This window comes from Lucilia cuprina, chromosome 2 (genome assembly GCF_022045245.1).
Source record: "Lucilia cuprina isolate Lc7/37 chromosome 2, ASM2204524v1, whole genome shotgun sequence".
In the NCBI taxonomy this organism is placed as follows: domain Eukaryota; kingdom Metazoa; phylum Arthropoda; class Insecta; order Diptera; family Calliphoridae; genus Lucilia; species Lucilia cuprina.
This window is the reverse complement of record NC_060950.1, coordinates 4,487,953-4,499,339: the sequence shown is the minus strand read 5'-3', so window position 1 is coordinate 4,499,339 and position 11,387 is coordinate 4,487,953. Positions and strand designations below refer to the sequence as shown.

Genomic DNA, 11,387 nt, shown 5'->3' with positions numbered 1-11,387 from the left:
TTTTTCTTTTTAAATTTTAAACTATTTAATAGGAATAAACTTTCAATTTCTTATAAATTAAAAAACACCTGTACCTTATAGAAAAAAAACACCTCAGGAAAAAATTATATAATTTAAAAAAAGAAACCTTAGCTTGAATTTGAAAAACACACTATTAAAATTTTAGTAAAATGTTGTTGTAATTTAAAAATTCTAAATACAAAGAAATCTTTAATAAAATATTTTAAATAAGTTGGAAAAACTTGAAAATTTGAATTTATTGTTGTTTTTTTTTTTTGGAAAATATTTGACTGTTTTTCATATTTAATAAAGTTTGTGTGTAGATCATAATTAGTGACTCAATTTTTAACAAGTTTTCTAACCTAAATGGTTAGAAATTTCAGATAACTTACGTGTAATGTCTCAAATGCGACATCGATTCTAAATTAGCCATGTGTATCTCAAAAATGTTATGGAGAAATTTTGATTCTTTTAGAAATGTACACTTTGGCCTCTATTTTTCGATTTTTTTTTAAACTTTTGTTGGCCTGTGTTATTGGTAGCATTAAATATGATAGTATAATTTCAGGCTGCAATATATTACTTTTAGTGTTGATAACATTTTAAATATTTAAATCATTTAAAAAAAAGTAATTTCGTAATTCAGCTCTGGGTGAAGGAAGATCGTCGTTCGTCATTGCCATTATCTCTTAAGGGTAATCAGGCCGTCCTTTTTGCTCTGCTTACGAGAGTTTTATGTTTCACTACCGCATTGGTTTAGTGTGTAGCATCGCATACGGTGCACGTTACTGTTTTTCGAGTTCTACATATTAACCATTTGCATTCGGATTTATAACCCAACTTTTACGTTGATACGTGTTGGAGAACCATAAAAACTCATTGGATTTTGGTGGAGCCATAAAACTCATTAACTAAGTCTAAGTCGTTTTGGTATTTCTTGGTCAAGACTTCTTGGATAGCATAGTGCCAGGGTAACAAATTCTATGAAAAACTATTGTAATTCTAGGAACTTTTAAGCAGTTCTCAAAGAATTAGTTATCTTATAATAGTTATACATAGATACTGTACTATTAAACATTACATAATGGTTTCTAAACAACTCTTTGGAACCCAGTGAAAAGTAAATAGAAAAACCAATACAATAGTTGGGAGAGCCTCTACATCAATGTCCAGGTCTAAAAATGTGGCTACTTGAATTGGATTCGTCCATAAATCGATTAGACAAAGTTAAGTAGCGTGGGCTGGGGAGTTGTATATGGGGTGGGTGTAACGAGGACCTTACCACATGCAGGACATTCGTTTGGGACGGCACGCTTTATATGTGACCAATAAGCATTAAGTCTTGTTTTCCACAGCAGGTTTTCTTCTATATCTGGAATTGAAGTCGTCTCTATTAATGTCATTCAAAGCTGCTGTATACGTGAACTGATCTCGCACATATCATTACAAGATCTCCTTGTATTCTCAATGGGGGCGTGTTACTTTGATGAAAAACCAAGGGGGAAAGAGGTGCTACCAGTATCTCTAGTCTGTTGGGACTATAAACTGGTGGTGTCACTTACAAGCTTGGACATTCCTTGCATGATTTGACATGGGTCCGAGCCAGAAAACCACATAATCTGATACTACGAGTGGCCAGGATGATTAAAGGAGTAAATGGGTCTTGCCAGCCCGTACTCTAGTCTGCTGGGAACGGGTCTAGCCAGCCCGTTTACTTAGAATGAGTGTGACGGTTGTTGTTCTCTATGAGTGTTTTGGATGAATGGAAAGTATGCTTAGATATATTCATAGAAAACTCTGTTCACCCATCCTAGGTTCCTACCCATGGATAGATTCTTACTTCGGTCTACCGGTTATGTCTCTTGGTGCTGTTGCCAACTCAACAGAGGCCATCCTATTTTCGTTGTTGTAAACGGAAATGATATTATTGAATCTCGGAAGTTAAACAACAGGCCAGCGATGGTCAGAGGTACTTGAGGAAAATGCACATATACAGGAAGTGCAAAGGGCCAGCAATGGTCAGATGTTAGATTGCTCAAGTACTTGCCACATTGGGCGGTAGTGAGTTGACACGAAGGTCATCCAGTGGTTGAAAAAGACCACTGTGAAATAAGGTCTACACTTCAGGGGTTTAAGTAAAGCACTTCGACATTCATTTGTTCTTTTCGTATATATGTACAAAGATCCTTTCCGATCTTCGTTTTCTTCTGTTAGCAACTGCATTTTGATTCGAAGCAGAGAATGTGTCTAAATGATAACGTTTTTTTTCGAAAGATAATTCAGATGTTTTCAGTCATTATAATAGTTTCGAACAAAAATGGCAGAAAAACAAGTAGGAAAGTATAGTCGGGCATGGCCGACCATATAATACCCTACACCATGAGTATATTTTTACAATTTTTACTTTTATAAAATTTTTATTTTTTGTAAAGAAACTTTTATGTTGAATATTACCATAATTCCAAAATATTTAAGCCATTTATTGATAAAAAACTAAAATTTCTTAATGAGGCTTTATATAGGTCAAATATGGGCCGATCCTCGGTAAATTTGGAAAAGGATATATTTCTAAATAACAGTTAGTTTTGTTGAGTTTCATTGCGATACAAATGGTTACAAGTCAATTTTAGACGTTTAAGTCATTTTTGAAGGGGGGTTTGTATGGGGGCTAGGGTCAAATATAGGCCGATCCTTACGAAAATCTGCAGTATCATTTATACTTATATAAAACTTATTTGTGCCAATTTTTAGAGAGATAGCAGAATATTTGACGTAATTATAGCATAAAAAGTTCAAATCGGGAGGTACGGTTGTATGGGGGCTAGGTGAAATAATGGACCGATTTCAACCATTTTCAATAGGCTTCGTCCTTGTGCCAAAAAAACATGCTTGGTCCAAATTTCATCAAATTATCTTGAAAATTGCGGCCTGTACCTTGCGCAAAAGGTTTACATGGACAGCCAGCCAGCCGGACAGACGGACGGACATGTCTTAATCGACTCAAAAAATGATTCTGAATCGATCGGTATACTTTAAGGTGGGTATTGGACCAATATTTTTGTATGTTACAAACATCAGCACAAACGTATAATACCCTCCCCACTATAGTGGTGTAGGGTATAAACAGCTAAATAGTTCAAAAACTTCTACAAAGTAGAACAAAAATTATTGATTTACCTCATCCATAAAATACTAAACAAAAATCTCTTATATTTCTTTTTTTATTACATTTAAATATATATTTTTTTATTTCTTTTTAAAAAAATGTGTGAATTATAACACATTTCATGTTGTTGTTGTTGTTGGTTTTTCGTTTACAAACATAAATTAAATTCTTATTACAAATATGCGATTTTCTTATTAATTTTTCGTTTTAAAAACATTTAGAAATTAGAATATATGAAAAGAAAATTAACTGAAAAGTTTAATAAAATAGTTTATACAATGCACACATGTTACAAAAAAGAAAAAGAAAAAGAAAACCATCCATCAGTTTATACTATTAACTAAAATTTATGTTTATTATTATAATTTTTATAAAAATACATTATTACAAAGAAAGAAAAATAAATTTAAGAAATTGCGAAAAATATAGCAAAAACTTAACAAAACATATTAAAATATATGGAAATGAAAAAAGAAAAAACGAATTTCTTTTTATTTTTTAATAAATGGGAATAAAACAAAAAAATCGTTAAACGATAGTTAAGATAGTACGGTTAGGGGGCAGGGGCAGGTAGGTCAATTTTTATATATATACAGTTTTTTTCGGTCAGATTTAAATTAAATTTTTTTTAAGAACGTGTTTAACAAAATTAATTTAATTATTTATTGCATTATTGTTTGGTGGCTACAGAAAAAAAGGAGCGTGAGAGAACGAGAGCATGGGCGTGGATAAAGTGGGTTGTTTGGTTGGTTAATGATAGTATATAAACAATCAAGCCACCGTCATGGCATTGCCACCTTTATAACCAACAAAGTAACCAGGATCACCAAAGCGATCATATAACTGAAAATAAAAAAGATAAAATTAAATGAGATTAATAAAGTTTGGAGAAAAGTCTAGAAAATTAAAGTTGGTTAATAAAAGAAAGCATTCAAAAAAAAATCAATGAAAATAATATTTAAAATAACATTTAATTTATTTAACCCTTCGTCATGCGCATGTATCTGGCCAGATATTTTAAGAATTTAACTGTGATTTTAATATATTTATAATTTGGTTAGGGGTTTGAGTCTCCAGGTACCCTCTACAAATATTGTTAGATATCGTAATATTGTTGGCATATTTTTCATATAAATTTACTGAAATACATAGTGTATCTCGCAAGATACATGCGCTACGTACGTGACTATCGGAACATGTGCATGACGGAGGGTTAAAACTAAAATTTTAACAAAATATTTTGATACAAATGAAAATTATTTAGGGTTTATAACAAAAAATAAAAGTTTAAAGTTTAATTTGTGCAAAACTAAAATTTATATTAAGGATATTCAGACATGTGTGCAAAATTACACATTTGCACAAATGCTTATCTGTATAATTTAAGCCCCCTTTACACGAGCACACAAATAATATAGTCTGTCAAAATTTTGAGTAGAAGAGTACGGGTGCGATCATTTAAAACCCTGATCGGCAAAGAGCTTTTAAATGTTGAGTCAAAACCCTACATAAACAGAGAGTAAAAAATAGGTTCTTTTAATGGTTTTTACCGTTTTTAATACATGTGCAAGCGTACATGCGTGTGAAATTAACAGTGCAAGAAAGCCCTTTACAGATCAGGGGTCTTAAACAGTGTTGCCCATACACATACTGTTGCACATGCATATGTATTGGTAAAGCAGCAGAGAACAAAATGTAACTCAAAATAAAACTGTACTAAAAAATTACTGCAAACTAAAAATTTGGTTGGTCTGTGTGGATTGCGTACAGATCTTCGACAAATGCTGATGGAGCAACTGAGTTGATTTTGTTTTGCAAGTTGAAAGATAATCAACGAAAACACATGCTCAAATAAGAAAATACACAAGTAACCCACCATTTCGACGGGACAGTCCCGAACTGACCACTTAACCTACCACTTGTGGTGGCCCCTAGCCACCTGACTGCCCAGATGACCAACCATTTTAACATGGGCTTGTCCTACGAGGAAGTCAATCATCACTCTACATCCTACAAAGAGACAGTCAAAAGACGGTCAAAAATAGTCAAAGGATGGTAATGGCATTGACTCTTTTTCAAACTGCTGGGAAGCTTATAGTGCAAGTGAGTCAACGCAACTTCAGCGGAATATTCTTGCCCTATCTCGCGTGATAGGGAATCGAGATTTTGGACAACAATGGTCTAAAACCATCACACATTACGAGAAAATACCATTCCCAACGACAAGTGGATATCCGTTCCGAACGACCCGATTCTCATTTGGCCAAAAATTGTCAACACAGCAACAGCTGTATCAACCGGAAGTTTTTTCCTTAGACACGCAACTGTATGCCATGTACCCCAGGGAAGAACATCCACTTACAGCCAACCTGTTACAACAACAACGAGAAAATACGGTTCTTCATTTAGATGATCAGAGATGTATTTTTATGTAAACACATACAAAAAAAAAAAAAATAAACAGCTGTTTCCATCTTACTTTGTTATTGTTTTTTCCGACTTTTATTGCCTCTTTTTATAAGAAGTATTTCGTTTTTGTTGTTCATTAGTCTTTATGTACATAAAGAGTGATCGTGTAAAGGGCCCTTTAGAAGAGAAACTTAACTTTAAAATAATCACTACAAATAGGCATTCAAATGTATCAGTGTTATAGAATTTGTTAATAATATAAAATTTTCAATTTTAAACATTTAAAACAGATTAGTATAAACATCACTACTAGCTACATTAAAGCAAACAAAGTTTAATATTAACAAAAAAACATACAATACATTTACATTAATAAAATAATTAACAATTTTAAAGAAATTAAATAAACCAACAAAATAATTTTCTTTAATATTTACATACCTGTTTTTTTAATTTTTACAATTTTCAATTACAAATCCAAAAATTAAGTAAAAAAAAGACCACTAATAGTTGTGTTGTTGTTTTTTTGTTATAACAATAAAATATTGTAAATTTTATTTTTTTAGATTTTTGGTTGATATATAGTTTTCTATTATTTATATTTATATATTTTTATATAATACATAATAAGTAATTAGTTCAGTCAATTATTAATAGTTTTAAAACATATAAGACATTATAATAAAGGTTTCTAGCTTAAAAAACAAAAAAACTAAATATTTCAAATTATTATTAGTAAGTTTAAGGAGAGAATAAAAAGACACACACATAAAATTGAACATGTTTTTGTTGTAATATAATTAAAAACTAAAAACTAACTACACTGACAGACAGACGACACAATTTTATTTTATTTTTTTCAATTACTTATAAAACTAAAGCAAAATATTTTTAAAACTAAATTTAACACACACGCACGTACAAAGAATTACAATACACTTAAAGAAATATAATAGAACATTTAGAATTTTTTATTTTTATATTTTTTAATTTTTTAGTTAAATAGAAAATTGGTCCCTTTTTTGTAATAGTTTGGAAATAATAAAAAAAATTATTTTGTTGGTTGTTTATTTTTTTTTTTTCTAAATAAAATATGTTTAATATGAATCAAGATAACAAGAGACTTATTATAACTTTAGGTAAGTTAGTTAAAAATTTTAAATTTAAGGGACTTTAGTTATGAAGTACGAAACCATTTTATTAGTTGCAAAATTTATGATTCTTATTTTCTTTTTAAATTATTAAATTCTAGTTAAACTTCTGATAAACTTCTCTATAAAATGAAGGGATTTTTTTTAGACAATTTTGTCATTTAAAAACTGTAAAAGATTTTGATATCTTCAAGGCCTATTAACTATTATAAAAAGTAGTTTATAAACTAGCCAAAACACTATTTTATGGTAGTTTAGTCCATATGTTAGTTTATAGACTAGTTTATAAAATAAGTCTATAGATTAGTAAATAAATTTAACTATAGAGCAGTCAAAAGACTATTTAATACACTTATTTGCAAATTAGCCAATAGACTTGGCAAGACAGTAGATAGTATATAAACTAGACAGTAGAGCAATCAATAGACTACTTAATTAATACAACTAGTTCCTAGAGTAGTCAATAGACTAATCAATAGACTGGCTAATAGACATAGACTAGTCAACAAGCTATTCCGTAGACAAGTCTACAAGCTATCCGATAGACAAGACAATAGTGTTGTCCGTTCCCACGATAATCGGTTCTTCGCACCGGAACGACTCGGAGTTCAACGAACAACGAGCAAGGATTGTCAACCCAGCCTCACCGACTTTGCACGTGTCGCTGCTACAACTACAACAATAGTGTTGTCAATAGACATCCAATATACAAGTCAATAGATTTGTTCAACCAGTTCATAGACTAGTCAACAGATTATTCCATAGACTAATCAATACACTTGCCCATAGACTACAGAATATACCATAGATTAGTCAACAAACTATTCCGTGGACTAGTCAACAGACAAGCTAATAAACAAGCCAATAGAATAGACACCCAATGTACAATGTCAATGGATTTGTTCATAAACTAGTCTATAGACTAGACAACCGAAAAGTCTTTAGACTACTCAATAGACTAGTCCTTAGAATAGTTAACAGGCTAGTCCTTAGACTAATCAATAGACTATTCCATAGACTAGTCATTAAACTATTCAAGAGATTAATTAGTAGACTAGTCAATTGACTCGTCAACAGAAAAGTTCTTAGACTTCTCCTTAGACTTTTCAATAGATTAGTCCTTAGAATAGGAAACAGGCTAGTTCCTAGAATAGTAACAGACTAGTCAATAAAGTAATATGTTGACAGATTGATATTGATGTTGACAAATTTATATATTCCTGGTTAACTTTTAACCCGACTTTAAATGAACAAAATTTGTTACTAAAACATACGAATTTTTAACAGCTTCTCTTATTAACAATTTAAAAAGAATTTAAGAATCATAAATATTTCATTGAGTACTTTCTAAATGTTATTTTTTTGCAATAATTTCTATAAAGAGTACTTTTTTTGTAAATGAAATTTTTGTAAAGAAAAAATTAGTTATTTTAGTTAATTAAAATTTTATATAATTTTGAAAGTGTTCATTTTTCTTTATAAACATTTTATAAACCAATTATTCTTTCTTTTTAGAAAATATTCTTGACTGTTTTTCTATAAGCTCTACTAAAACATAGAACTCTTTTTGTTTTTGTTTAAGATTCCCTTTAAAATTTTCTTTTTTAAAAAAATGTTATATGAGCATTCTTGTTTATTATCATTTTTTATAGTTAAATTATTAAATATATGTTTTATATTATTATGTTTTTTGTAAATTTTATCATACTAAAAAAAATTTTAACTATTTTTGTGTTTTCTTTTTGTAATATAAATTTTTTTTGTAACTTGATTTTTGGTTAACAATACATCATTATCATTTTATAACTTAATTAAGTTATTAACTAAAAGAAAATTTTCCATTTTTACGAGATAAACTGAAGGCCAGTTCAGTAAATTTCTTAACATAATACAAAAGTTTTTCTTTTCTTTTGTTTTGTTTAGTTTACTATTTTGTTTATATTTCTTGCTTTCTTTTTTGTTTTTGCTTTTTAATTATAGAGGCTCACCTTTGAATCGTCAAGATCTTCCATGTCACTACTATCGTAGTCACTATCAGGTGGTGTTAAAGGTTCAGCTCCTCTCTTTTCTAAAATATTTTGCATTTCGGATTTATTTAAAATGCAGGCCACCTGATAAGCAGTTAAACCGGCATAAGTAGCTGTTTCTAAGTTCAATTTTTGACAATCATCTAAAAGATAATTGGCTAAATCTTCATTGCAGCATTCAATGGCAATGTGTAGAGGAGTACGTCCCGATTTGCCTTCCTGTAAGAACAAAACAATAATAAGTTAAGAACTTAATTGTATTTTTAGTTATTTAAGAAAAACTTACTCTAGCATTAATATCAGCTCCATATAAAACTAATATGCGTAATATATTGATAAAACCTGCCTGAGCGGCCAAATGAACACATCTTTCACCTGTTGAATAGAAAAAATTTAATTAATTACAAAAATTCTTAAAAAAAGGAAAAATTTTAAAATTTTTTTATAATTTTCACAAAATTTCTTTTAAACAAACAAAAATTGGACAAAGAAATTATTTTTTTTTTAAATTTAACGTTTTGTGGCAACAAACAAAGCTTAAACAGTAAAAGCTTTTTCTTTGTTTCTTTCAAAAAAGAAAAAAAAAGAGAAGAAAATAATGAATGAATGAAATCGTAGTGTGAGTTTTCTATAAATCACAAATCATTCGCCAACTATTAATTTTTATAAATAAACCATTTAAAAAGCTGGTTATAATGTTTGTTTAAGCTTTTTTTTCCAAAGGTTTATACGTTAACAAAATGTGTTGTTTTAAATAAATATTTTAACGTCTAGTAATACACAGACAATCAAGAATACTATAATAAACGTAAAACAGAAATGAAGGTAACGTCAGCCAAAGTTGATGATGAAGATGGTTTTTTTAAGTATTTTTTTTTTGTCAGTTGTAGCGTTAGATAGATGATTTGGTTTAGTTTGGTTCAATTTGTTTGGTATGCTTTATATGGTTAATTTGTAGGGGTTATAATAACAATACCAATATCAACAGTTAAAGCAAAATATGAGAAAACACATGTATTGTGTATTTATATTTGTATAAAATATCTATCTATAACTATTTGTTGGTATTTGTTGTTTTGATATCTGTGTGTTTATACAAAAACAAAAAAAACAAAAACTCCCTGCTAATGTATGAGTACAGAAAAACCCCATGAAATTCCCATCATATTAAAACGAGTTAAACACAAAAAAATTGTTTAATTTTTATACATACCAATAGACATTAAGACATACGTAAGTACATACATACTTACATACATATGTACGTTTGTTTGTATGTATATTTGTTTGTATTATATTTATAAACAAAAACAACAATTTTAAATTAACAATAACAATAAACGGCAAATAATTTTGAATATAAAACAGATAAAAATAATTTAATTATAACAAAAACAACAACTTTTTTTAATGTTTAAAAAAGAAGTGCAAATGTTTAAAGTTTAAATGTAAGTTGAAAAAAAAACATAAATGTTTAAACAACGACAATTGTTAAAAAAGATTATGTTTATAATTTTTTAAAAAATTAAATTAAAAATCAATCAAAAAAATCTTTAACAAATCTCTTTAAAACAGAAATTTTTTTACTGAAATCTTTTGAAAGCATTGAACTTTCTTTGAATATTTTGCAAAGTTAGCAAAATTGCAATAGTTTGCTATATAAGAAAACCAAAATGTTTAGAATTGAAATTTATTAAACTAGAGCAAAACTAAAAACTTTTGCAATTTGCTTTTATAAACATGATTATGCTTTCATTGAAAGTTATAAAACCGGTTAGGTGAGTTGAACCGATAAAATTTTCAATTTTGAAAAAATGAAAATTTTTATATAATTCTTATAATTTCGAAAATTCGAACTTAATTTTCGTTTCCATTGTGTTTTTTATTTTGGTAATTTTTTTAGTTATTTTTGTTTAAAACTTTTTAAAATTTTGCCTCAAATCTTAATTTTTTGTAGATCATCGATTTTTATTTTATTTTTAAATTTCTGGAAAATTATAAAAATTTTCATATAATTTTTAATTTTTCGATTTTATAATGTTACTTTCGAAAACCCAATTTTAATTTCGAATTTCTAAAAATTTAAAACTTTTTAATATTTGGACTAAAAGATTTATTTCTATGTCTATCATTGAGTATTTAATGTTTTTTAACAAATTTCCTAACTTTGAAAATTCGAACTTGATTTTAAATCATCATTATTGTTTAAAAACTAATGACTTTCTTCTATCGTTCTTCAATTTTCGATTTCATTATGTTATTTTTAGTTTATTTTTCATCGTTTTTTTTTATTTTCGAAAACTCGATTTTAATTTAGAATTTTTGAAAATTTAAAAATTTTTTTTTATAATTTAGATTTAAAGAAGCTTTTTTAATGACAATCATTGAGTGTTTAGTAGTTTTTTTCAACAAATGTCTGAATTTCGAAAATTGAAACAAAAATTCGGCAATAGAAGTGAAATTTTCGTTCATTTGAAATTTTCATTTGCTTCGAAGGGAAAATTGCTATTGTAAACTATTGTATTGTAAACCGAGTATCTAATATGATAGTTCGTTTTGTATATAATATTAAACGTTATGAGCATATTTCTTCCTTTGTAAATCTTTTCCTAGGTATGAATTTTGTTAATTTTG

General features: G+C 28.4%; 1 protein-coding gene across 1 annotated transcript in view; it reads right to left on the bottom strand.

Moving 5' to 3' along the window:
- Window positions 1–3,641: 3,641 nt before the first annotated feature.
- LOC111690732 (NF-kappa-B inhibitor cactus) overlaps window positions 3,642–11,387 on the bottom strand; it is a 32,560-nt gene continuing 24,814 nt past the window's right edge. The window contains exons 5-7 of the mRNA XM_023453275.2: window positions 9,040–9,128; window positions 8,715–8,972; window positions 3,642–4,009 (exon numbers count right to left, since the gene is read on the bottom strand). Coding sequence (XP_023309043.2) covers window positions 3,938–4,009; window positions 8,715–8,972; window positions 9,040–9,128 — 419 coding nt within the window. The 3' untranslated portion in view covers window positions 3,642–3,937. The remainder of the gene's footprint in view (window positions 4,010–8,714; window positions 8,973–9,039; window positions 9,129–11,387) is intronic.